This window comes from Arachis stenosperma, chromosome 5 (genome assembly GCF_014773155.1).
Source record: "Arachis stenosperma cultivar V10309 chromosome 5, arast.V10309.gnm1.PFL2, whole genome shotgun sequence".
Classification (NCBI taxonomy): domain Eukaryota; kingdom Viridiplantae; phylum Streptophyta; class Magnoliopsida; order Fabales; family Fabaceae; genus Arachis; species Arachis stenosperma.
This window is the reverse complement of record NC_080381.1, coordinates 1,693,929-1,719,435: the sequence shown is the minus strand read 5'-3', so window position 1 is coordinate 1,719,435 and position 25,507 is coordinate 1,693,929. Positions and strand designations below refer to the sequence as shown.

The 25,507-nt window shown below is 30.5% G+C and overlaps 2 protein-coding genes, 2 long non-coding RNA genes and 1 other non-coding gene across 11 annotated transcripts; 2 read left to right on the top strand and 3 right to left on the bottom strand.

Annotated features, from left to right (window-relative positions):
* The first annotated feature begins 1,349 nt into the window (after positions 1 to 1,349).
* Positions 1,350 to 3,299, top strand: LOC130983041 (uncharacterized). 2 transcript variants are annotated; one of them, XR_009087243.1, is made up of 4 exons: positions 1,350 to 1,511; positions 2,310 to 2,441; positions 2,528 to 2,632; positions 2,737 to 3,299. It is a non-coding gene; the product is annotated as an uncharacterized LOC130983041 (long non-coding RNA). The 2 variants fall into 2 exon arrangements; XR_009087242.1 differs by having other exon boundaries at positions 2,528 to 3,299.
* On the top strand, positions 3,059 to 3,143 carry TRNAM-CAU (transfer RNA methionine (anticodon CAU)). The gene is given in 2 exon segments: positions 3,059 to 3,096; positions 3,108 to 3,143. It is a non-coding gene; the product is annotated as a tRNA-Met (tRNA).
* A 5,324-nt stretch (positions 3,300 to 8,623) lies between the features above and the next one.
* On the bottom strand, positions 8,624 to 11,066 carry LOC130980265 (uncharacterized). Of its 3 annotated transcripts, XR_009086929.1 has the most exons (5): positions 10,681 to 11,064; positions 10,138 to 10,215; positions 9,953 to 10,057; positions 9,012 to 9,207; positions 8,624 to 8,902 (listed from the first exon to the last, which is right to left on the bottom strand). It is a non-coding gene; the product is annotated as an uncharacterized LOC130980265 (long non-coding RNA). The 3 variants fall into 3 exon arrangements; XR_009086930.1 differs by having other exon boundaries at positions 9,953 to 10,254; positions 10,681 to 11,066; XR_009086928.1 differs by having other exon boundaries at positions 9,953 to 10,215; positions 10,681 to 11,065.
* A 4,524-nt stretch (positions 11,067 to 15,590) lies between these two features.
* On the bottom strand, positions 15,591 to 20,098 carry LOC130979007 (cellulose synthase-like protein D3). 4 transcript variants are annotated; one of them, XM_057902347.1, is made up of 5 exons: positions 20,022 to 20,098; positions 19,818 to 19,899; positions 18,694 to 19,565; positions 17,591 to 18,398; positions 15,591 to 17,486 (listed from the first exon to the last, which is right to left on the bottom strand). In XM_057902347.1, exons 3-5 carry the CDS (start codon positions 19,518 to 19,520, stop codon positions 15,735 to 15,737), a joined length of 3,387 nt encoding a protein of 1,128 aa, XP_057758330.1. In that variant the 5' UTR covers positions 19,521 to 19,565; positions 19,818 to 19,899; positions 20,022 to 20,098; the 3' UTR covers positions 15,591 to 15,734. The 4 variants fall into 4 exon arrangements, with proteins under 4 accessions (XP_057758330.1, XP_057758332.1, XP_057758331.1 ...); XM_057902349.1 differs by lacking the exon at positions 19,818 to 19,899 and having other exon boundaries at positions 20,022 to 20,039; XM_057902348.1 differs by lacking the exon at positions 20,022 to 20,098 and having other exon boundaries at positions 19,818 to 19,908.
* Positions 20,099 to 23,391: 3,293 nt separating this feature from the next.
* On the bottom strand, positions 23,392 to 25,184 carry LOC130979069 (probable pectate lyase 3). Its single transcript, XM_057902428.1, has 4 exons — positions 24,973 to 25,184; positions 24,216 to 24,861; positions 23,839 to 24,081; positions 23,392 to 23,610 (listed from the first exon to the last, which is right to left on the bottom strand). Exons 1-4 carry the CDS (start codon positions 25,182 to 25,184, stop codon positions 23,392 to 23,394), a joined length of 1,320 nt encoding a protein of 439 aa, XP_057758411.1.
* Between the last annotated feature and the right edge of the window lie 323 nt (positions 25,185 to 25,507).

Below are 25,507 nucleotides of genomic sequence, written 5' to 3'. Positions count from 1 at the left end.
AAAAATATGGCCAGGGATCACTTTGAGTGCTCAGAACTTTATCTAGAGGACTACAATAAAAAAATCAAAATTTTAAGAATTAAATTGAGTATTTACGCAAATTTTAAGAACGACTATAGGTATTTATTCACTGAATATGGTAGTTCTTCATTACAAATAAGATTTGTTGGTACATTTGAATATGCAGAATATGGTAAAATTTTCCCCAAAATAGATGTATATGCTTTTGGTGTTGTTCTCTATGAACTCATATCCGGAAAGAAGCATTATCAAGACAAATGAGATTGTGACTGAATCAAAAGTGCTAGTTGCCTTGGTTTGTTATTTCCTTTTTTCTCTTTTTGTTGGTCTAATTACTATTTATAACTCATCACACATGTCACTCAATATATTTTCACTTTTTTGTGGGAAAAATTGCAGTTTGAAGAGGTTCTTAGTCAACCAGACCCAAAAGAAGATATTTTAAAATAGGATAAATTATCCATCTAAGCCAATAGCACACCATAATTTTACAATTCAGTAAAAAAATGATGCATAAATCAATCAGATACACATTTTTATGTAATTTAAATTAGAGCAATTTAAATTACACATTCATAGTAATTTGAATCACACTGATTCGAATTATGTGATTCGAATTACACACGCATACAAGCACTAATTCGAATCAACCTGATTTGAATTACACACTAATTCGAATCAGGGTGATTCGAATTACACACACGCTATCCATAGTAATTCGAATTGGACAGTTTCAAATTATTCAAGAGTTGTGTCCATAGTAATTCGAAAGAGAGAGATTCGAACTACACACATTTTGTGATATAATTTGCAATACTTTTCTGCCCATTTTTCTATTAAAAAATTAATAATTTATTAAAAATTAATAATTTAAAAATAAAAAATATATATTTTATTTCATGCATTAAAAAAAACTAATAAAATATTTAATTACAATACTTTTTTAAAATATTAATGAGTTATCAATTCAAATTCCATACGCTACTCTTTTGCCCATACAATACATTCTCTTTCGAATTACTATGGGCACCAACTGTTAAGTATTTCGAAGCTGCCCAATTCGAATTACTATGGATAGCGTGTGTGTAATTTGAATCACCCATTGAAAATATGTATTTTGTGTCTCTTTAAAATATTGAGACATTAATTTTTAACTTGAAACACTAATTATTTTTATAATTGTTTGTCATGTCTAACTTACCAAATAAAATATGAAATCGAAGGTCAGTGTTCACTGCTCACTTGTTCTTATTTTTTAAATTTTTTTAATGCTCTGGAAATCAAATCACGGGATGAATATTTGATCATTAAATGTTGTGATTTTATTGAAAGTTTAATTGATTATTTGATTATTGATTAATTCTGCTGCTTTACTTAGTTGTTGTTATTTTTTTTTCTAGCGCTCTCTGTTTGGGCTCTTTCTTGTGGTTCTCTCCTTTGTCGTCGTCACTTGCTTCTTCCTTCTCTGTTCGAGCTCTGCTTTGTTAATAGTATTGATCCTGTGATTTTGAGCTGTTGGATTTGTTTACCCATTTTGTTAGTTTCTGATTTTCTGTACTTATTTTTGCTTTTTTGAAAATTTGTTAATAAAACTGATTTTTATGATTCTGAGTAGTTACTAGGTTTGTTTATTGATTTTGTTAATTTGAGTTGCTTGTTTTGAATTGATTCTGTGATTCAATTTAATAACTCTGATGCTATAATTCCGAGCTATTGGGTTCAATTTATTTGTTTTGAGTTGATTTTGTGATTCAATTTGTTAATAATTCTTATTCTGTAATTTTGGGTTGTTTGGGTTCAATTTATTTTTGCTTGCTTTGAGTTTGATTTGGTGATTCAATTTGTTAATAATTCTAACCGTGGGATCCTGAGTTGTTGGGGTTATCCTGAGTTGCTGAGTTAATAAGAGTATAATACTAATGTTGTTAATTTTTGTTTATTCTGAGTTGTTGATTTTTTGAAATTCTGAGTTAATTTTATTGATGGTTAATTTTTGTTGGTTGTATGTTGAAAATGAAACAATCAAAAAGTAATTAAATCTTTTGCTGTTTATACTGATTTATTATGTATTCTTTTTGTATTTGATTTAATTTTTTTTTTCTAAATTTTCTCTCTGTATCTGAACTTGCTGTTTAATCTTTTATTTGCTGACTGGAGACTGAATTATTGCTGTTTTGTGTTTGTGTTTTACTGTTTGTTTTGAATTTTTTTCCATAAAAAATCTTGTTTTTCTGAACCTTGCATAAAACTTCATTTTTCTTTTCTTGTTTTTCGTTAAAATGTTTCAGATGAACGAGCTAAAAGAGATACAAGAATCCTCTTGAGTCATTGATATCATTATCTGCAATAAATGAGCAACTGAAAGCAGTGTCACTGACTAGTGACTACTGTTAATTTCTCTGTTCTTTTTTGATATGATGGTAGGTTGCTATTTTTTTAGTATAATATATCAAAAATATTTCACCATGTTATATGCAAATAATTTTTTATTTACACTTTGGTATAGTTTGAAGAAAAAAGGAGTGGATGCAAAATGAAAGACAATGAAATACTAAAACTAGGAGAAGATTTGAAGGTAAAAGAGAAAACATGCAGAAATAAGAAAGTCGAGGTATTATTCTTCTTTAATTACTTATATTAAAAGAATCTTATTTGCTTGCTATAACTTCACGATTATTTAATATTAAGAAATGGTAGCTCTTATTTGTTATTCAGATTAAGGAGTTGGAGAGAAAATTAAAAGAATAAGAGTTAGTTGCAGTTATTGAGAAGAGCTATTTATGTATAATGACTATTTTTTAATATATAAATAATATTTTTGTGCAATATTTTTGTATGCCTATTATATGTGCACTCTTTTGTAATAAATTTTGTGTATTTTTTATGTATTTTTTATGTACTTTTCTAATTTTATTGCTATGTGATTGTTGAATTCTTAAAGAATCTTCTTCTTTTAGCTAATTTTTTAATAAATGATAAAACCACGATTAAGTGATTAATTAAAGTTTAAAAATAAAGCTGCTGGCATAAACACAACGGGGTGGTGGCGCAGTTGGCTAGCGCGTAGGTCTCATAGTTTAAGAGTAATCCTGAGGTCGAGAGTTCGAGCCTCTCTCACCCCATTTTTCTTTTCTCAAATAAATTATCGTACTCTTTTAATTTTATTTTTTATATATTTTTTACCTACTTTTTTAATTTTATTATTGTATGATAATATAATGATGATGATTAAACTTTTTTTATATAGTATATAAACTTAATAATAATAATTAGCAATTTGTGAATGCATTTTTTTGTTATCAATTTTGCTTTTTTCAAAGAAATTAACGTACTCTTTTAATTTTATTTTTTATGTATTTTTTACCTACTCTTTTATGATTGAAATACCTTTTTAATATTTTAACAAAATTAACCTTTTATAATTAATTTGAAAAAACTAAATATCCTTTTAAGTTAAAGGTTATTAAATTTTATTAAGTCAGCAAAAAAAACATAAGTCACCAAAAGTAAAATTTATTAAAAATTAAAATTTGAATTTAACTTTAAAAAGACAAAATATTCATATAATCTATTATAAGAGGCTAAAATGTCCTTTTAGGATTAATTTTAAAAATACTAAAATATTTTTGTAGCCCACTTTTAATGTACTAAAATAATTTTTGAGGATTAATTAAAAAAAAGACTGCAATACACTTATAAAATTAACAAAAATTAGATATATTTTAGTTCTCAATCCATTAACTTTTTAAAAGTAGTATGGGATATTATAAAACAAAATGAATATTGTTTATTAGAGATGACTATCTTGTACTTCCTTTTTTAATTTCATAAATAAGCTAATAAACAAAGATCAACCTCTGGCCCTTTCCTCCAATCAAAGACCAAAAGTTTTTTTATTACAAAATAACTTAATATATACAATAGATAAACTAATATATTAAAACTTGATTTTTCATTCGAACTAGTGTATGTTTTCATGCTTTGCACGAGATAATACATAAAATTATATAAAATATTTTTATTAAAATTTAAATGAAAAATATATATAATAATTATTATAAATATTTTATAATTTAAAAATATTAAAAATAATTAATATTTATTCTAATCAATTTATATTGGTTAAATGGTTATCTCATTTGTCTGCTTAAGTAAGTATTTGGAGTTTGAATAGATTAATAATAAGTAGAGCATTAATATGTGGTGGATTAATTTTTGACTTGTCGAGTTAAAAAAGTCAATAGAAAAAAAAATTGTATTTGTCTTTAAAATAGATTAATTTTTCATTAATAGCAGCAATACTTATGAACTTTTGTCTTTGTTGAAATTTACTTAAAAAAATTTTATTTGTTGGTATCGTATTCATTTTTAAAGTCAAAATAATATGATCAATATTGTTACTTGTTAAAACTTCACATTTTATGAAATAATTTTTAAATTTTTACATTTATAAACTTATGTTATTACAAAAATTATTAGATCGATTAATATTTTTTTATAACAGGGTATATCAAAACACCATTGTTGAAACTTGATTTTTCATCTGAATATTTCTTCTTTTTTGGTCAAGCATATGAATCTTTAATTTCTCTAGCTATTTGCACTATTTTTTTTTCATCCTTTTCTATGTATTAAATGAAGGTAAGTTTCTTGTATCAAAAGCTTCTACCTGTTTCACTCATTTTTTCTTTTGCTAGCTAACGTTAGTTAGCTTGTAAAATTTTCAAAGTTTATACACATGCAATGACTAGTTCAAATACTTGTGAGAGTTTAAATTAAATAATTTAATTTAACATGAATGTTATGTCAGAATGAACTCTCTCATATTACAAACACACCCATTCTCAATTTCCTTAATTAATTAAATTCTAACTCAAATTGTGTAAATTAAAATGTTCCCTAATTATTATTATTATTATAACATGATGTGGCAAAAGGGTAAGCAAGATGCAATATTATGCAATATTGATGGCTAAAAATCTCAAAATCTGCTGGTCTCCTAGACTTTCTGTTATGCATTTATTATGATTTCTAAATCAATGTAATTTCTAATTTCAACATATATATTTCATTTTAAATCAAATCATTGCCATATAATTTTTTAGACACAAACACACACTAGAAGTTCATATAGTTGCTTAGTTCTAAAAGGCTAAAGATTGCATAGTTGAATTCTGATGGATGCAGTTGAGCTACCATATGCCCAACCATTTAGGGATTTTAAAGTGTTTAATAATAATAATAATAATAATAATAATAATTTAAGCAAATTAAATTTAGTGGATGCTTACCTGTTTATTAGCTTATACCCTTTTTTCTTAGGGAGATGCTCCCACAAAGTTAGAAAAAACGTCTTTTTATAAAGACGTCTACGTGTCGTCATATAATTGGACGTTTTTAGTGAACCAATTTTTTATAAATTTTTTAATTAACCAAAATAAAACTAATTTCAATATTTTAAAATTCGGTCAGACCGATCGGTCTAACCGGTTCAATCGAAAACCAACTAAAAAAATGGTCGGATCCACTTTCCAAACCCACCCCTTCCCCCTTACACCCACCCATTTCCCCTAGCACCCACCCCACCCCCCAATACGTGAATCATATATCACTATCACCTGAAGTCTGAACTCATAGCACCTTTCCAACTCACCCTACCAAAACCCTAAGTTCTCCCTGCAACGGGTCTGCCGCGGTGCCGCCGCCGTCCGTGCTGTCGGCGCCTCTGCTTCCTCTATCGTAGTTCGGCGTCCTCCTTCCCCCTGTCGCCGTCCTCTCTGGATTCTCTCGAACTTGGAGCAGCTCGCCGCTGTTTTACCACTCGCTGTCGTCTCGCCGGGCGCCGTCCATGTCGCCGTCGAAGGTTAGCGGCACTGCCTTCACTTCTTCGGTTCTTCTCTTCCTTTTATGTCCTGTTGTTGATTTTTGAATGTGGCCTTGTTGATTTTTGAATGTGAAACTGTGACTGGGTTAATGGAAAATCAAATAATTGATTTTGTGCTGTTGCTCTTTTTTTAATTCCTGAAGCTTTTGTTAAAATTTTCTTGCTGCTGCTAAAAATAGAAATCAAATCATTACTGAAATTTTGCATGTTGTTAGTGGATTTAAGCGGTTAAGATAGGTTAGGATTAGTTTAGTAGATCTTTGTTAAGTTGCAAGTGTTGGATTATGGCCATTATGGATTGAATTCCGCTGAAATCTGCTTGATTATGCTGAATTTCTGCATTGCACACCACATGCTTGGTTGAATGCCTATGTAATGTTTTGCATTTTATTTATGTGTTGTATCTACTATAAAGATTAAATTGCGAAAATGTTAGGCACACTGTTCTTGGATGAGGCACTTTTGGCTATATTTTGATGCTTGTTCAACTTACAATTCATTAGCACATTGATTTTGTTTTGTTTTGTCAACACCTATAGGATTTCTATGTTCATGATTCTTGAATTTTGGGTGAATCCTCAATTTGTGTGCATTTAATTTGTTGTTTTCTGCAAGTAAAGAATCTTCACCGAGAGAATGTTATCTACTAAAAAAATGAAAATATATTACAACTTTGAGTATGCTTTATATTTTGTTCTGGAAAAGAAGGATGGTATTTCAAAATTTATATAGGTTCCGATGAATAACATGTTCTAATAGATAAAGTATATAATTAAATAAGTTCTTAATAAATTTGGTTTAGAATGATTTTGTTTCAAAAATATTTAATTACATCAAAATTATTGAATTTTATAAAAGTAAGAGATAGATTTATTTAACTTTTTTTGTTTTGTTAAACTATGTTGTTTATTTCATTCATATGTTTATTTTTTACTTGGTGAGTTGAATCATTAGGAATTACTCATGTATTGGTCTTATTTTACTAATGAGGCCATAATTATATCCCTTTTTTATTTATCGCGTATAAAATTGTCCACTATATATTGCTAGTAAAACTTGATAAAATTTTGTTTTATTAATGAAGCTCGACTAAGCTTGGAAGATCTACAGACGGCTATAACTTTTGGAAAAAGAGGAAGGTAACTCTTGAGTCAAATCCTCTGTTTAATTGAATTGTATAAATAACATTTGTGTGTTGATGATGCATATAGGATCGGTTTAGGTGCAAATGTGCAATATGGAAATTTGCGATTGGGTAAAAAATAAAGTGTTGAAGTACAAAATTGGAAGAAAGAGTATTACCCAACTAAGTTTCGATGTTAGTGATGTGTCTATTATTCCTATTGTATGTGTCTATTATACCAAATTGTTTGAACCATTTGAGTGCCATGATAGATAAAACTAGTGCAAGTTCATCCATCCAAAAAGACATGATGTATGGAAGTGATATTATAAGCATGACCCTATGGGTGAAAGGAAAAGATGCTGAGTACAACAACATTCTCGGCTTAGTAAAAAACATTGATCTTTCATCTAATAAATTGTTGGGGGAAATACTAATGGAAATCACAAACCTATCTGCTCTGATTTATTTGAACTTGTCCAAGAATGAGTTAAGTGGTCACAAAGTATTGGCAATATGGAGTCATTGGAATCCATTGATTTCTCTGGCAACCAACTCACAGGGGAGATCCCTCAAAGCATCACAAACTTGAACTTCCTGAACAAGCTAGACTTGTCCTACAATCACTTGGAGGGCAAAATCCCAACGGGCACTCAGTTGCAAAGCTTTGAAGCATCCGATTTCGTCGGCAACAAGCTATGTGGTCCACCAGTGCTGCTCAACTGTACCATGGATGGGGAAGTTCCTGATGATGATGCTAATGACAATGAAAAAGAGAGAAAGAATCATGGAGTGAAGTGGCTGTTTGTGAGTGTGGCTTTTCGATTTATAGTGGGATTTTGGGGATTTATGGGTCTACTGTTCATATTCAAATCATGGATGTATGCCTATTACCATTTCCTTGACGATGTGTGGTACAAACTTCAATCATGTATGTGACTTTATGATGTTTTTCTGGTGCTTGGTTTTTCCTTTGTGTGCATGGAGTTTGTAATGTTTTCTTTTCATTTCTTTTTTGTAATAGTGGAAATAAAAATAATATGCACTTGTCCTGCTTAGCTGGTTTAAATGTAATCCAGTTAGTATTGTTGTCCCTATAATAATAACACTTAATGCGAGTCAGATTTGGAAAAATCCAAGTACCATCTGGAAAGATGCACTTACGATCAAGGCACTTTGAATCCCTCTTTGTCTGAGTGAATATCTGAGTTATAGAAAATATTTTAGTTTTTTTTAAGAGAAAAAAAGAGAACTTAACCATTTAAGCCAAAATCAGCACAATGGGTAGCATCTAAAGAAAGAAAAATGACATTAACCTCATAAGGATCTGTATATAAATCATATCTTTTAGCTTGAACTATTGAAATGATTGGTATTATGTAACTGTATGAACCAGCAATAACTGTTGGCAATCTGGTGGCTAAGACTTCAATTGAATACAAGTCATAAAACTTTGGGCAGAAATATAATTCCATATGATCCTATGCAACATTGTATATCAGAGAGTAAAATCACAGTGAATACCGCTTGAATGAACAGAGATTACCCAAAGAAAATAAGTTGTCGATTAACAAGAGTAATTGGAATTAATAAGATACATTCAATACTCAGCAATATATTCCAGATTTCCAATGTTACTTTTCTCCCAAACTTGACTACAATTAAATCCGAGCGTAACCAACCACAGTAACACAACCATCCAGGTTTCTGCACTCAATAAAAGTAAGACAACTTTATTTGTATATCTGACATGTAAAACTGTCCCATGGTTGCCATCTACCCAGCTTGAGTGAAAGTGGAGATTCAGCATTTGAACTCACATAACTTGCCATATTAACAGTGACCTCTCCAAGGATACTAGATCTTCATGGTCCCTGTTAAGCCACATCATAATTCAAACAAACTTCTAACTGATAAAGAAACATCTTAACTACAAAGTAGAGTATACACAATAGGAACAGCAAACAGCAATAGTATCAGCACCATGGCAACAATAAGCTTGAGGAGACATTCATCAATCTCCTTGGAAGAATTATCTCCTGGAAACAATACAAATTCTGAAAAAGAATCTGACCACTGACAACTCCCATTTTGCACCAGCACCTTGCTTGACTTTGCAATAGCTTTACCACTTTCTACCGAAACAACAGAAACAAGCAGCTTCCCATCCCTTGGGTACCTACAAATAAGAGAATCAGTATTTGTTATTATTAACAGAACCATCTATTTCCTTTATTTCCCCGCACACTGAATTACTATTGAAAACAATTCTAAAATCAACATACAACTTTTTTAGCAGCAAAATTTGGATAAAAAGAGTATAATTTTGGTGATTTAAACATTTCTCCCCTTGATTACAACTACTTTAGAACTTAAAGATAAGTCATCTTTGCTTACTTTTAACATGTCACTCCAGTCATTCAACATTATGATTTGTCCCACTGCTTAGTATTAAGTTATTAATAATGTGAATAAAAATATGTATGAACACTTGTTATTCATATCAAACCAACAACCCGATCTGCTACTTGCATTTGATAAAACATTCAAGTCTCAAGGATTCTATATTATACCTCAACAGAACAACTTCACTTTAGTTCACCTTAATTAATTATCATCCATTTCCAATATACTAAACTTCTTCACATAATAAATTTCATCTTCTTTGATAAAATTCAACAAATAAAACACTAGTTTTCGCTGTTTCTAAATTAGAAATAGGATCTAAGATTCTGAGGCTTGCATTGCAAATTCCGCACCAAACGCATAATCAGTTCATCACCGCGGATCAACAATTGCGAACGTACGAAGCATATTAAGCTAACGTGAAAAAAAAAACACAACAAATTTTCACACACTATTGCATTAGCATTTATCAACGTAAATGGAAGAATAAGGGAAAAATAAAAATTAAATTAAATTACCTGAAGAGCCTTAAAATGAGAGAATCAGAACTCAAATCTTGTATCAGCTGCAGATTTCGAAGAAGCCTTGTTCTTACTCAACCGAAACATCCTCTCGTCTCTCTTCTGAATCACACTCGCGTTCATAATTGGTAACTGGTAAGGTTTCATGTGATTAATCGTAATGAATGGAATACAATACTTACCATTCCACGTTTCTTGGTGACTGCTTGTGCTTCGGTTCAAGGGTGTCGGAAGAGTATATGATCATTTATGTTCAACAACTACATGGATACGCAATATCATCAATTCACTTGCTAACTCTGTATGCACTTAACATATAACACCAAACAAGGAATGAATTCTAAAATTTCAGTTCAATTTGGTGTTAAGCAAGAACATTCACCAAGTGCATAACCAAAATTCAATCTCAATCATCATAAAAACTTATAGAAAACTGCACAATATGAGTTACAATGCCTGATGAAAACAAAATTTGAAGCCTATGATGATCAGACATAAGATTTAACTTTCAGTCAATTTATCGAACAGGTTGTATGCCGGATTCATAAACAGCAATTTCAGTTTAATGTAAGCATCAATCAACCCAAAAATTTCAACCAGCCAATACACATTCAGTCCAGAAACACAAATAATCAACTATCCTAAGTCTAACAAGATCAGTAAAAGCATAATCAAAAGGCACTGAAATAAAAAAAATAATTAGAAAAAAAAGAAACAGATTCCACCTGCGTTGAGGAGTGAAAAAAGAAGATAGCGTAAGGAGCGGAGGTAGTGTCGTAGCGGCACAGAGTTTCGCCGCCGCTGGTGGTTTTCACCGGAACTGGAAGGTGCAGACAGAGGTGGCGCCACAAACAGGGGTGTTGCGTACAGGAGGAAAGAAATGGAGAAATAGGGAAGAAAGAAAAGGAAGAAGGGAGGAGGGAGGGTTAGCGACGGTGGTCGCCGGCGGTAGGAACGGACGGACGGACGGAAGGTTGGTGTGGAGGTCTGCGGACTGGGCTGGGTTTCAGAGAAGAAGAGAAGAAAGAAAGAAGGTTGGGCGGGCGTGGCTTCTCAGGGTCACAGGGTTTAACTCGCAGCAAATTATTTCACCATTTCACTGTTAAGCTTGAATTTGGGCTTGGACAGATCAGGGGTTAGGGTTAGAATTATTTTTTTATAGAGATTTAATTGTGTTTTTAAATTATTAGAGATAAATGTCTGTAAAATAAAAAATTAAAGATATATTTGTCTTTTTATAAAAAATTCAAATATAATTCGGTTTATATTGTGTAAATTGATCAGAACAAACCGAATCTAATAATTATAATACGGACAATTAGGTTTATTAATTTTTTTTAATAAACTGATTTTATTCTGAATTATTAAAAAATAGCTTATTAACCGGTTTAATAGAGATATCCAATCATACTAACGTCTTTAAAAAAAGACGTTTTTTGTGTCTTTATGTAAGTGGCCTCCTTTTTCTTATATCTTATGAATGTTAGGAAAGTGGTCTTAAATTAATGGAACAGCCACTTAATTATAGAATTTGTTAATCTTGCTCTATCCTCCTTTTTAAGGTTTCAACATCGCTAATTGATTATCTTATCTGGATGGGAAATTGACCATAACAATATTGGGGAGCCTAAATTATAGGTGCAGGCCTAATCATCATCACCAACAACATATTCTGGTTGGAACTACTTACAGTTACACATGCTCTTTATATCACTATATATAAACCTATTTATTTATTTAATTTATTTATTTGAAAGGTATTTTTATTTCACATGTACTATGGTGATATGTGTTTCAATGTTTTTAATTATTAATTTTAGTCATAAAATGATGAGTAGAGAAGAATTAAAAGATAAAATATATTAATAAATAAGACGAGAGATGAATAAAAAGATGAAATATATCTATAAAATACATCGTCAAAAGTATAAAAACTTTTTTCGCGAGATATTGCTGGTGAACGAATGACCTTTTTCTTCGCGCAATAAATCTAAAAGAAGAAGAAAATGAGAAATAGAAAAAATAGAGAAGACAATAAAATAATGAAACTAATAAGTTTAGGATAATTTTAAAGTGAAAAATATTAAAAAAAAATAATTCAAGATATAATTTAATTAATTTTTCAAATTAAAAATGTGTCTAAATATTTTAGAAAAACAGAAAGTACATATATTTTATGCATATTTATGTCTTTATAACTTTAATTTTGTGTCTTATAAAAAAGGCTATATATATAACTGTATTCATAGTTTTTCGTAAACATAGGCATTAACCAAACGGTGTTTGACATATTTTATATTTCTTTTTCTTTATATATATATATCTACTTTTCAGACATTAAAGCAGTCTACCAAATGATTAGCCATCTTAAGAAGAATATAAATTTTTTTTATATCTAGCTATCTTATTAGTATGAAATATTTTATATAAAAAAAGTTACATTTATCTTCATTGATGATGTATTATCTTTACAATGAAATTTAGTATCACATTTTATAAATTATAAAGGTACATCGATATAATATCAATTAACTTTCAGAGGAGATCAATATATGATTTGTGTAAATTGAACAGACCCATGATAAATTTCACAAAATTTCATTAGAGCTCATTGTAATTTGTCCTAATCATAATAAAGGTCATAAATCATAATGAAAACCGTAGAAAACAGAGAGATGGGCATGACCTTTTAAGAGAAAAAAATCCACACTAAAAAGATGGGCTTGACCCAAGAGCAGTTTAGCTTTGAGTCGTTTTTTTTTTGGTCATACACTCTTAGTAGATACCATTAATATCAAGAGTTTTTAGCAAGTGACATATTTAATTAATAATAATTGTAATTTTAAATAAATATCAAGAATATTTGTAATCACACGAGTTAAGTTTATGAATTTAAAAATTTAAAAATTATTTTATAAAATATAAAGTTTTAACAAGTAACAATATTAATAATATTATTTTGAGTTTAAGCAAGAATATGTTACTAATAAATAAAATTGTCCAAGTAAATTTTAATAAAGACAAAAGTTTATAAATATTGCTATTAATAAAAAATTAATCTATTCTAAAGATAAATACAATTTTTTTTTATGAATTTTCTAGCTCGGCATCTCAAGAACTAATCCACCACATATTGATGCTCTATTTATTAAGGGTCTGTCGCTAACTAATGAATTGTTATACACACAAGATAAGATTCAAACTCAAAATACTTGCTTAAGCGGACAAATGAAATGATCATTCAATTAATTCAAATTGATTAAAATAAATATTAATTATTTTTAATAATTTTAAATTGTAAAATATTTATAATAATAATTACTATATATTTTTATATTTAAATTTTAATAAAAAAATTTATATAATTTTATGTATTATCCTACGTAGGACACGAAAGTATACACTAGTTTTAAATAAATATCAAGAATATTTGGTGTATGGACAGTGTTATTGATAAAAAAAAAAAAACAAAATGGCAACAAATATCACCGAACCAATTTGTGGACCTTCAACTGCGGGGAATGGATCATTGTGCGACCAAGTAAAATGAGAAAGACTTCATACGAAACCTCAAATTACGTTGGCTTAGATATAGTCTTTGAAGTAGCGTGGGAAAAGAAAAACTAATTGTATGGACAAAGATTGGAGAACACTGAGAAAAAGTCCACATACTTGTTCAATTATTGGCATTTTACGTTGTTGAAAATCTCAATAAGGGTGTTTAGTGAAAAGGATGTGTAGGATGTTTTAGCTGCTCACTCTACCTATGTTTAATGTGGATGGTTAGAAGAAATAAATAAATAAAATTCAGAACTAGATGAGAAATCTGATACTCAATTTTCTATCTCCCTCCATTTTAAAATAGATGATGCTTTGACATTTTCATTTTTTAAAAAATAATGTATTTAGATGTGAATTAAGGGTTGTTTGCGGTAAATAATTTAATTAAATTCTTTTGATAAAAGAGTTTAAAACATATGGATTTATATTAAAATAGTTTATAAATAAATTATTTTATGTTTAAATTGTTATTATAGAAATACTTGTTTTAAATAAGAATAATAAAATAACTTTTGAAAAGGAGAGAAATCAAATTTTTTTACTATTTTAAAAGTTTTTAAATAATTTTAAAAAAAATTAAAAGCATATTTAAAAAACTGTACTAAACAATGTAATTTTACATAAGTCAAAAAATCCAAAAAAATACCTTTTGAAAATTTTTAAACGGACTCTAAATCTAGATACATTATGTTTTGGTTTAATTATTAGTCTTTATAATTTTATTAAATTTGTAATTAGATCTCTATATTTTTTTCGTTCAACTAGATTTCATATTGTTTATAATTTTGTAATTAAATTTTTTTATGTAAAAAATATTAAAATTAATAGAATATTCTTTTCAAAAAATATGTGGTCAGAATTTTAATTAGATTCTTAATTGTAAGTACTTTTAATTTGCAAAATCCGTTAACTCTTAACAATTTTTGTACACTAATAATAATTTAATTATAAAATAAAAAATAATTTAAAAATTTAATTAAAAAATAAAAAATATAAAAATCTAATTAAAAATTTAATAAAAATTATAAAAACCAAAAAAATAATTAAACCTTAATTTTTTAGACAAATTATTTTAAAATAGAAGAAATATATGTTCTATTTTGATATCTAGAGTTGTATAATTTTATTTATTAAATCTTGGACGTATCCTCCGTTAATAAGAGAGAGAACATTTTCCACTCCGAAAATTAATATTTAATCCACATGTAACTAATGATTAAAAACTTAGGCAGGAGAGCCAATTTTGTTGGGGAGGAATTTTGACCAATCCATTGTGTTTAATCTTCAAGAAAAATGTCACACGTCAAATCTTATCTTGTGACAGATAGAAGATTTTGACTAGCTAAAATGTTACAAATTAGATTCTTATACAAGAGTAATTTTATATCCATAGTAAATATTATCATTTTTTATTCGTGTTTAGTCAATAATAATTTATTTTTATACAAATATAATTTATACTTATATTTATAAAATTTTGTACATATAAGACGATACAATTTATATTTATATTTTTTAAGATTGTAGATATTAATTAATAAAATTTATTTATTAAAGACAATTTAATATTTATATTTGGTAAAGGTTCCTTTGTTAAATGATAGACAACAATATTAAAAATTGCTCGCCAAGAGTTTCTCGTTATACTTTAAGACATGAATTAGGCCAAAGGTCATGTAAAATTTTGCTGGTCACTTTTCCTACACAAACTTGTTTTGAGACTCTGTAAGCAAAAATAATAAATTTGACTTTCTAGGGTCCGTTTTGAGAAACACTAAAAAATTACTTTTTTTATTTTTAACTTATAAAAAGTTATATTAATAGTGTTTGGTATAATTGTTTAGATAAATTTTTAATTTTTCAAAAAGTTATTTAAGAGCTTTTGAAAAAGTTAAAAAATGTAACTTCTATAATAACTTTTCAAAGACAAAATAACTTATTTAAAAATTATTATTAATAAAAATCTTTATATTTTAAGCTTTTTTTTTTCAAAAGAACTTATTTAAAAAATTTAGCCAAACCCTAAGTTTTTTAGTGACATTATATTTGCTTCTCAAAATTAAATAAACAAAAATGAAGCAAATGATTATTATTTGAACAGCAATGAATCACAGGTATATTAATGAACCAAAAAGTCAGAAACCATGTCTGAAATCTGGATTACTTACAAGTGCTAGCTGAAAAAAAGTCAGCACTAGAAACAATAGAAAAGAATGAATCAAGGGAATTGAAAAGATCCTCCAATATCAGAGCTACCTGAAGGAGGATCAATGGCAACCCAAAGAAGAGAAATGGTGATTGATATAAGCCCTGACCATACAAACACAATGGTTGGTGTTCTACCCCTTCTTCCCATGAGCCCTTTTGCAAACGGATAGAGATGAGCCAGCACCCATAAGCTGAAGAACACACCACCCAGCAAGCTGCTCCATTTTCGATCTTCGCTGTATATAGTTCTGCTAACTGCCACAGCTATTGCTATCAAGTTTACCATCATGATGGTGATTGGTGGTATCATCAGAGATGTCCATTTGATGATATAGAGGTCAGCAAATTCGTCGTTTTCGTCGTCCCCGGCTGACTTTGATGTCAAAGTGAATGAAATTTCAATGCCAGCCATCACCTTGAGTAGGCCTTGGAGAACTGCAGCAAGGTGGGCACTAGTGCCTCCTATCAGCCAGAATTGCTCATTCCTCCACCACTCTTCGAGTTCAATACCGGACCACTTAACCTCGAGGATGGCGAGTAAGATAAGGGTCACAGTGATGCCCAAGAGGTACACTAGGAATGTTACTTGGAGGCTCTGGACGATGAACTGACCGGTAAGGAGGGAAAGAGCTGGAAGGAAGCAGTAAACAATGAGGAAGATTGATGTGAATGGATAGATTCCAACATTGAGGTAAGCTATTCTCTGTAGGAACTTCAATTTCAGGCTGGCCAAAAGAGCATTGTTTCGAGAAAAGAATATTTCGACAGAGCCGGTAGCCCAACGAAGAACCTGGTGGAGCCGGTCGGTCAGGTTGATCGGAGCAGTGCCACGGAAGGCATCCCTCTTAGTCACACAATATATGGACCTCCATCCCCTATTGTGCATTCTATAACCTGTCACAACATCCTCAGTAACAGACCCATAAATCCACCCGATTCGAAGGCCCCATTCAGTCTTGTCTTCATACCAGCAGGAGATAACATTGATAGCCTCTGCCACAGTAGCAGCATCCAGAAGATCCCGAGGAAGGGTTAGAGCACCCGGTGGTCTTCCATTTTTGATTGACGAATGATCAGCGAGGGGTCGACCTTGGAACTCGGCCACCCTGACTGAATCAATAAGGAGACTTGAGTTGCCAAAACTCTTGGGAATAAGAGCAAGGCCTTCGTCGTCCGCGCCACCATTTGCAAATGACTGATCCTCAACAGAACCAGTTTCCGGGAGTGAGGCAACTGTGGAGGATTTCTTATTCTTGCGGCCGAAGCAACTAGACTCTTCTTTCACCCGAGGTGGATCAAAGCCGTAGAGTGCAGTCCTTCTGAATAAGCAACCTGTGCCTACATATACAGGACCTTGAATCCCATCAAGGGCGCGCATATTGACATCAAAGAAGACTGTGTTATGATTGGCATAGCGATCCGAAGGGTCTATTCCTTCGAACCTCTGAGGGAATTGAACATAGCAGATTCTGTCACCACCACGGTCCATCATGAAGCACATACCTTCTCTCAATGCCTGGGAATTAAATATGTAATGGTCACAGTCCAGATTAAGTATGAAAGGACCATTTGACATAATGGCTGAGGCTCGGACCAGCGCATTCATCGCCCCAGCCTTCTTGTTGTGATCATAGCCTGGTCTTTTTTCTCGAGAAACATAGACAAGCATGGGAAGCCGAATATCAACTTCGGTTAAATTCATAGCATTTGCATCTGATGCAACACCAGTTAGTGGTTCATCACTTGGAGGTTTTAACATGACCTGCATTTGTGTGAGAAAATACAACATTTTAGACTAATTCTGTATCATTATAAATCTTGAACACTCCAAATTAAAAGCTATTCTTAAAAAGACTGAAAATTTACCTGTATGATACTAGCATGATCGCCCCTAGAATGTTCCGATGCTGGAGTTGTCCAAGTGCCAGGCCAGTGGGTACCATCTGCCATCCAAGTAGCTTTAGGAATTTTCACATTCTCCATTGGTTCATCATGTCCATTCTCCCTCCAAAGCTTCATAGCTTTTATCTCTTCTCTGGCATTGTAAGCATCAGAACGCCGGCGGATTGAATCAGGAAGGCCATTGATCCGAACCTTGAACTCATCATATTCACGCTTTACCCTCCTTCTATCCCTTACAAAGTCAGGGAGAACTTTGTTCTTGTAGGGATCTCTCTTCATACTAAAGTATGAGTCAGGGTTCCTCGGTTCAATGTCATGCTTTCGACAAAAAGGAACCCACAAGTTGGCAAAACTTGCAGCCTCTGCCATGGCCTCAAAAGTTAGAAGAGCGCCTCCATCGTCAGAGACGTAACATGCAAGTTTCTCTACCGGATAATCGGCAGCTAGAATGGAAAGAATTGTATTTGCTGTGACAAGTGGAGGTTCTTTTTCAGGATCCGCAGTCGACACAAAAATATCTATTCCTGGGAGATCAGACTTGCCAGAAGGATTGTTGGGAGTGGGAGTTTCAAACTTCTCCTTCAGAACATCAAGATCGGCGAACCGGTTGACAGGGAAGAGCTTAGGAAGCTGATCAAGCAGCCAGGAGAAGGCAAACCAGATTTCACAAACAACAGACATACCCCATAACCAGAGTGCATCTTCATTGGGGTTTCGAACCCTCCACGCTAAGAAGAAACCAAGAATCACTAGCCGAGCAAATATTATTAGCCTGAAATTTAAAACACCATGAAAATTAACTTTCAATTAGTTAATATCTTGATTCAAATAATACAAAAGTACATAGAGCATCCATCAAACATTGACCAACTCCAACAACAAGAAACTAGAAATTAACTACGAATCAGATAAATTAACATAATTTATTGGTTTAGAATGAAGGAACACTAGTTATAAATTCAGTTTTCAGCGAAGCAAAGTGCTAAAAGATTCAGTGGTATCATTAGTGAGGTACTAAAAGATTCAATGTAAAGCAAAAGAAATTAAGAGGAAAAAGGATCTTATACCTATATGGACTCAGAATTGCAGCAGAGATAGTCAATTTCCGGGTCAAAGGTCTCCATGGCTTTTCCTTGAACACATGAGGGTCACCACCCATCCATTCAGAAATAGAACTAGCATCGTTTTCCGGCTCTTTCGGCCACATAGCATTCCCATAGCCATAGCTCCCCTTAGTTTCAAACAACCACTGAGCATGATCAAAGTCATTATTAGCCTGGCTCCTTGTCAAAGTCCCCGATTTCATCAACGACAACCTCCTCTCCATCTTCGACACTCCAGCACCGGGTGGCAAGGGCAGTGCAGGCTGCTGGCCGGCCCTATATCCATCATTCGCATCCAACTCCTTGTAAGGTTCCTTGCAGCCAGGGCAAATCCCCTCACCGGTTCTCAAAGCATCCCTATAACAATCCCTGCAAATCTTGTAATCACACTCACAAGGGAGTATGTCTAACCCCCTCTCATCGGTCATAACCTTCCCATCACAGCCAGGGACCGCGCAGGACGATCCCTTCACCCCCGACATCTGGGGGTGGCTTGACTCAGACTCAATCATCTTCTCCTTCAAATGAGCCCTTGTAACCTGATTGAAACCCCCAGTAAACAATGAACTAGATGCATATTGGTCCTCCACTCGCCTCGAAGTCGATCTCTCCAGAGCAATCTCCATTGGTTGGTTATCAGGGGTTAGTGGAATGTGAACTGTGTAGGTAGCAACACCACCACCACCATTCTCACTCTCTTGATCTTGATCATGATCAAGATCATTGCTCAGTTGGGTGATTTTTCTAACCATTGATGAACCGTGTTTGAATCGAGGTGACTTAGATGCCATGATGAGAAATGAAAATTCCACAGTTCCAAACACTCTCTACAAGACCTGAAATTTCATCATCCAAAAACACCACATCCACTACTTCATTACCATCGTGGACTTATATATGTGAAAAAAGACAATTAAGTTAAATGAATAATTAAATAATAGAAGCTTAGAAAAGTTCAAAGAACAACAACATCAGCAACCACTCCCAGTGGGAAAACTGTGTCAAATGGCAAGACGTGGTTCATGAATTTATAAACAAATGCAGTGTGGCAAAGACGATTTCTAATTTCTATCACAAAAATGTCTTACCAACTCAATGACAACCAATCAATTGTGAGAGAAAAAACAAGCCGAGTGAAAAAAGCGCGTGTTTTTATCAATTTGGATGACGCTGGCAAGTGAAAGCAAAGAAAAAGAAGACTCAGTCCAAAACATAGATCAAAGATATTTCAAAACACACTCAGAAAACAAATATAACAACACCCCCATTTAAAAATTCCAACACAAACTCACACAGACAGAACAGAACAACAAGATCAATGCCGGCCCGGAAGCCTTAAACGTTCACTGAACTTGAAAGTTGCAAACTTTTTTTTCCCTTTTCTTCAGTGGTTTTGAGAATGATGACCAAGTTCGGTGCTTTTGCAAAATTGTGACCAGCTTTTTGTAAGGTAAGGAAGAACCACGAAATAATAACTTGAAATAAATAGTAATAATAAAAAATAAATAAATAAATTTATAAGGGTCAAAGACAGAACACAAGAATGTTGTGTACAAGGTACTATAATATAGTGTAGTGTTGATTCTCGCGATCTTTTTTTTTTTTTTTTTTTTTTAGGTTAGTTTGGAAGTGTTACTTACAAGGACATACGGTTAAACTTATTTTCATTGGAGATAATAATAAAAAAATATTTTAATAATGTAAAATATTATTACGTGTATATTTAATTGCCTAATATATATATTAATAAAAATAATTATTTTTTATATTAATTTTGTAAATACTTATCTAAAAAATAAATATAATTGTATAATTATATAAAATGTTTTATTAAATCGATGTATTAAAATTAAAATCTAATAAAAATTAGTAAATAATTTAATATATTTAATCAAATTAATTTCATAGATATTGTCTTAATTACTCCTTCTTTAATAATCTTTTACAGCAAGCGGATTGCACACGGTGCACAAATTTCGGTGTGCGTGAGAAAACAAAACGTGACCTTCCACTAATTTACTTCATTTGATTATTAGTACATTTATAAATTAAATAAGTTTTTTAAATTTTTAATATATTAAATATATTAGAAAAATCAATTTTTATACTTTTGAATTTAGAACACATATTTCTTAAATCATCATCATTGTTGTTCTTGTTAATTAAGAACACTAGTTAAAGATACAAAATAAAAAAGTTTTTACTGGAAAATAAAAAATTAGTTTTTATTTACATGCATTAATTATTTAATTTATATATTTTCAGTAAAAATATATATTTTGTATCTTTACTCATTAGTAAAATTCTTTTCAGTAGTAGAATTTTGGTAACAAATGTGCTGAGGATAATATAAAAGATGAAATTTTCCGTTTATTCTTTAAAATTATGGAAGAAATTTTAGTGTAATATTTAGTTATTAGATTTTATGGTATCTTTAAAATTATAAAAGCGGAATAATATATTCTTTGCGTATTGAGTACGGATATTATTTTTTTCATATAAAAAAATTAATCAATGACTATTTTTTTATATGAAAAAAAATTTAGTGTAACATTTAATCATTGAATTTTATAATATTTTTTAAAAAAATTTTTATTCTATCTAGAATTATGATTCATAATTTTTATTTATTATTTTTAATTTTTGGTCTTATTTAAAATTGTTACTCACAATTTGTTTTTATCCTATATCATTGTATTATACTAAAACATTATAATATTAACGAAAAATACCCTTTAAAAAAAATAGCCAAAAAATGAGGCTCCGGTACCATCGAAATTTTTGATACTTTCTGTGGCATGACGCCATGGCCACGGCATATCCACGCCGCTCTGCACCAAATTGTCACACATTCAGAGACGACTTTGATTTATTTATGAGTAAATGTCTTTTTCGGTCTCAAATCATTTGTTTGATAGACTTCTTACTCCTTAAAAAATCTAAAAATTTAAATCGGTCTCTATTTATTTTGAATATGTATATTTCAGTCCTTATCAACTTTGAATAAATACCTTTTCGATTCTTGGTAATGTCTTTTTCGGTCCCTAACCAGGGACTGGAACGTACATATATCAAAGTAGATAGGGACCAATTTGAATTTTTAAATTTCTTAAAGGATGAAAAATCCATCGGACAAATGATTAGGGACCGAAGAAGACATTTACTCTTTATTTATTGATAAAACATATATATTTTAGTCTTATATATTTAAATTAAATTTTAATTGTGCTTTTAATATTTAAAATATTTTATTTTTATTTCTATAAATTCTTAACTGAACTCAAAGTTGTCCATCTATTTAAGTTTGGAAGAAATGTTTACCATCCTTAGTAACATATTCAGTGAAATGTAATTAGTTAAACAATATTAATTAACAACTCAGTTATTGTTAAAAAAAATCACTGTTTATCGCTATGTTAATTTTGTTGTCAAGCGACTTATTAACTAAATGAACGTTAATATTTTCTAAAATAAATATTATAGATAAGATCATAATATTAAAATATTTACATATATTAAAGGAAAAAAATTTAATTAATAACATTTCCATGTATATTTAGTGGTAGAATATATTTGAGTCTATTTAAAAATAATACATATATTTATATATAAAATGTATGCCGATTTAATGGTGATTAATTTTAAAGATGTTTTTTCAGTAATTAAAATTTAACATATATAATCGATTAAATTATGTTATTTTTGTCAAAATTAGACTACACAAATTGATTTAACCGAAAAAATGATGAATCAAATTTTGAACTGATCTAAATTAATATTTTTTTATAAAAATAACTATAATATCCTTATTATAGAGAATAATTAAAATACTCTTTTATATATATATATATATATATATATATATATATATATTAATTTTAAAAATTTTAAATTCTAATCCTATGATAGAAAAATAAAGGATTAAAATTTAGAATTTGTAAAATTAATATATATAATAGAAGTATTTTAGTCATTTTCTATAATAGGGTATTGTAGTCATTTTTTATAGAAAAATAATATTAATTTAGACCAGTTCAAAATTTGATTCATCATTTTTCGGTTAAATCAATTTGTCTAACTTAATTTTAACAAAAATAATACGATTTAATTAATTATATATGTTAAATTTTAATTATTAAATAATATTTTTATAAAAAAATATTTTCAACATCTTTATTTTAGTGGCTCGTTTAATTTTAATATATTAATAGTATTTATGAATCAGATAAACTATGCAGCATGCTTACGTTTAAAGTTATGTTTCGCGAATCAATTTTTGAGTCCGTTTTAATTTTTGAGTGCAATGAGGTCAAATAATGAGTATACGTTTGAATCCTCCAAAGTTCTTAATAATATGGGTTTACGTGATTATCTGAATTCTCTGATTTTCTTTTCACATACTTCGCTCCTTTGAATAATAATAATAATAATAATAATAATAATAATAATAATAATAATAATAATAATAATAATAATAAACATTAAAATATATAGATATATATAAATATTCCATGGAACCATTTTAATATATATAGATATACATTTTGTCTTTTGACACACTATTGTTAACAAAGAAGATAAAATTAAAGAACTTTATGATGGTTTTGTTTTCAATCTATTCTCTCCTTTGCCACAACTCAATTTGCAAGGAAATAAAGATGGCTAACAAGGTTTACCAACTCTACATCTAAGGGTGCCAGCAAAGCGAGTAAGTTGTGCGACATATTTTCCAGGTTTTGATGCAATCTTATTTTTGTTTGACCAATTTACCAACTCAGATCCCGATTGTACGAAAAATGCTCCATTCAATAACTCATCATTTATTGATCTCCATTGCCATGATTTCCATTCTCCAATATTTGCGTCCACTCTCTTTGTTACCTTCACCATTTATCCAAAAATAATGTGACTTAAAACTTACAAGTAATACAAGACAAAATGTTGTATTTTGAGTTTTATAACATAAATAGTGAAAACTCAGGTACAGTCGACTTAGATGATTTGACTGATTTGACTAAAATTTCATTTAACGGCTTTCAGCTATCAACTTTACATGAAATCGACTGCACTTGGGTTTTCACCAACATAGATATCCTACGTATAACATACCTCTTTAGCATGAATATTATCCGGAGCCCAAAATCGATTGCCCTCACTAATAATAGTTGGATTCTTGTTACCACCAATGGCATACATTTGCCAATGAGTATAATCATTGTTAGCAATATGGAAAAACCCAAATCTGCACCTTGGCATTCTTTGCAGCAATCTCTTCCCAAAATGATTGAAAGCTACAGTCACTTGCATCATCTTATCAATTGTGTGCTCTTCCCTCCCACCAAACAGGATAACCTATATATCACAAATAATTACACAATTATTTTAGAACTAAAAAAACAAAATATCCATTTAAAAAAACGACTATGTTACGTGTACATATATATTTATACATAAATATATTAATGGTTGATTTTACTAATACTTACGTGATTTTGATCTGTGAAATGACTATTAGAAATGGTAATAGCTGTAGATCCCATAATGGCATCAATGAGACCATCTGCACATTTTCTCATAGAAACATGGTCTATCCAAATATTGCTAGAGCCAAAAATAGAGATTCCATCACCTTCTGTGCTTAACCTTTGACCAAAATGAGTCTCAGAATCTCTGATAAGTCCACCGGTACCAGGAACAATATTATAAATCTTAATTCCATGAATAATCACATTTTTAATGTTCTGAATGGTGATTCCTGCACCTCTAGTAATGTGAACATCAACTCCTCTTCCATCAATAGTTTTGTCACTAGTCATTATGAGTTCTTGGTTGAGTCTAATAAACATGCTACGTGCAAAGATAATCCATAATGGCCCTGTTCTTGTGACTGCATGGCGAAGAGTACCTGGTTTTGGATTAACCATGTCGTTGTCTGAAGAATCAGTAACTATATAAATTGGACCGTTTTTTCCACCAATTGTGTTTTTTCCAAAACCTTGAACACAATTTGCAAGCTTTTGACGATACTTTGCCCAATTAGGATCACACCTCCAACATCTATCAATGTTGTTTGTTGCCATGCATGGAACTCTTGCATTTTTACCCTTCAAGCTTCTTCTGCCATGCTTGTCTCTATATTTTCAAGAAAAAAAATTATTATCATATAAAAAACTTGTATTTATGCTAAAATTTGTTCCTATAAAATTGAATATGTAATAATATATATAATTTGAGAATGCTCACTCTAAAACAGTAGAACTGAAGTTCCCAGAAATGTCGTATGGATTTAAGAAATATGCTTCTCTGTTATCTTTTTCAGCAATTGCTGCTCTTTCCTTCCAATATTCCTCATCAAAATCATTCAGGTATGTTGTATTCTCTAAGATATTAGCTTTCAAGATTGGTATCATGGAAACCAAACATAATGAAAGGAACAAGTTATACATTTCTACCATAATGATGTTTCAAATTCTCTCCCTATTCAAGACAAATTTGAAGAGCTCTGATCTTATTGGATGATATTTAAGAATTATTATTGGATGAATGTTGAACGTAGCACTCTGTAATATATATGACTCGACTATGTGTGATGCCAGCAGAAGAAAACTATTCCAAAGCCCAATTTGGGATGAGGTTGGAAAATTACTAAACAGTGGTTACACACACAGAATATTCTATACATAGACAAAAAATATGTGTGAAATTCTTATTTATAGAAATGAGTAAGTAAAAAACTATGAAAAAGATCTGTTATCCAACAAATTAAATTATTACGTGT

Coding starts and splice junctions, on each gene's coding strand:
- LOC130979007 (XM_057902347.1), bottom strand. CDS start 19,520: ATGGCATCTAAGTCACCTCGATTCAAACACGGTTCATCAATGGTTAGA. Junction 18,399..18,693: donor GCAATTCTGAGTCCATATAG/GTATAAGATCCT, acceptor TTTAAATTTCAG/GCTAATAATATTTGCTCGGC. Junction 17,487..17,590: donor ATCATGCTAGTATCATACAG/GTAAATTTTCAG, acceptor ACACAAATGCAG/GTCATGTTAAAACCTCCAAG.
- LOC130979069 (XM_057902428.1), bottom strand. CDS start 25,184: ATGGTAGAAATGTATAACTTGTTCCTTTCATTATGTTTGGTTTCCATG. Junction 24,862..24,972: donor TTCAGTTCTACTGTTTTAGA/GTGAGCATTCTC, acceptor TTGAAAATATAG/AGACAAGCATGGCAGAAGAA. Junction 23,611..23,838: donor ATAATATTCATGCTAAAGAG/GTATGTTATACG, acceptor TAAATGGTGAAG/GTAACAAAGAGAGTGGACGC.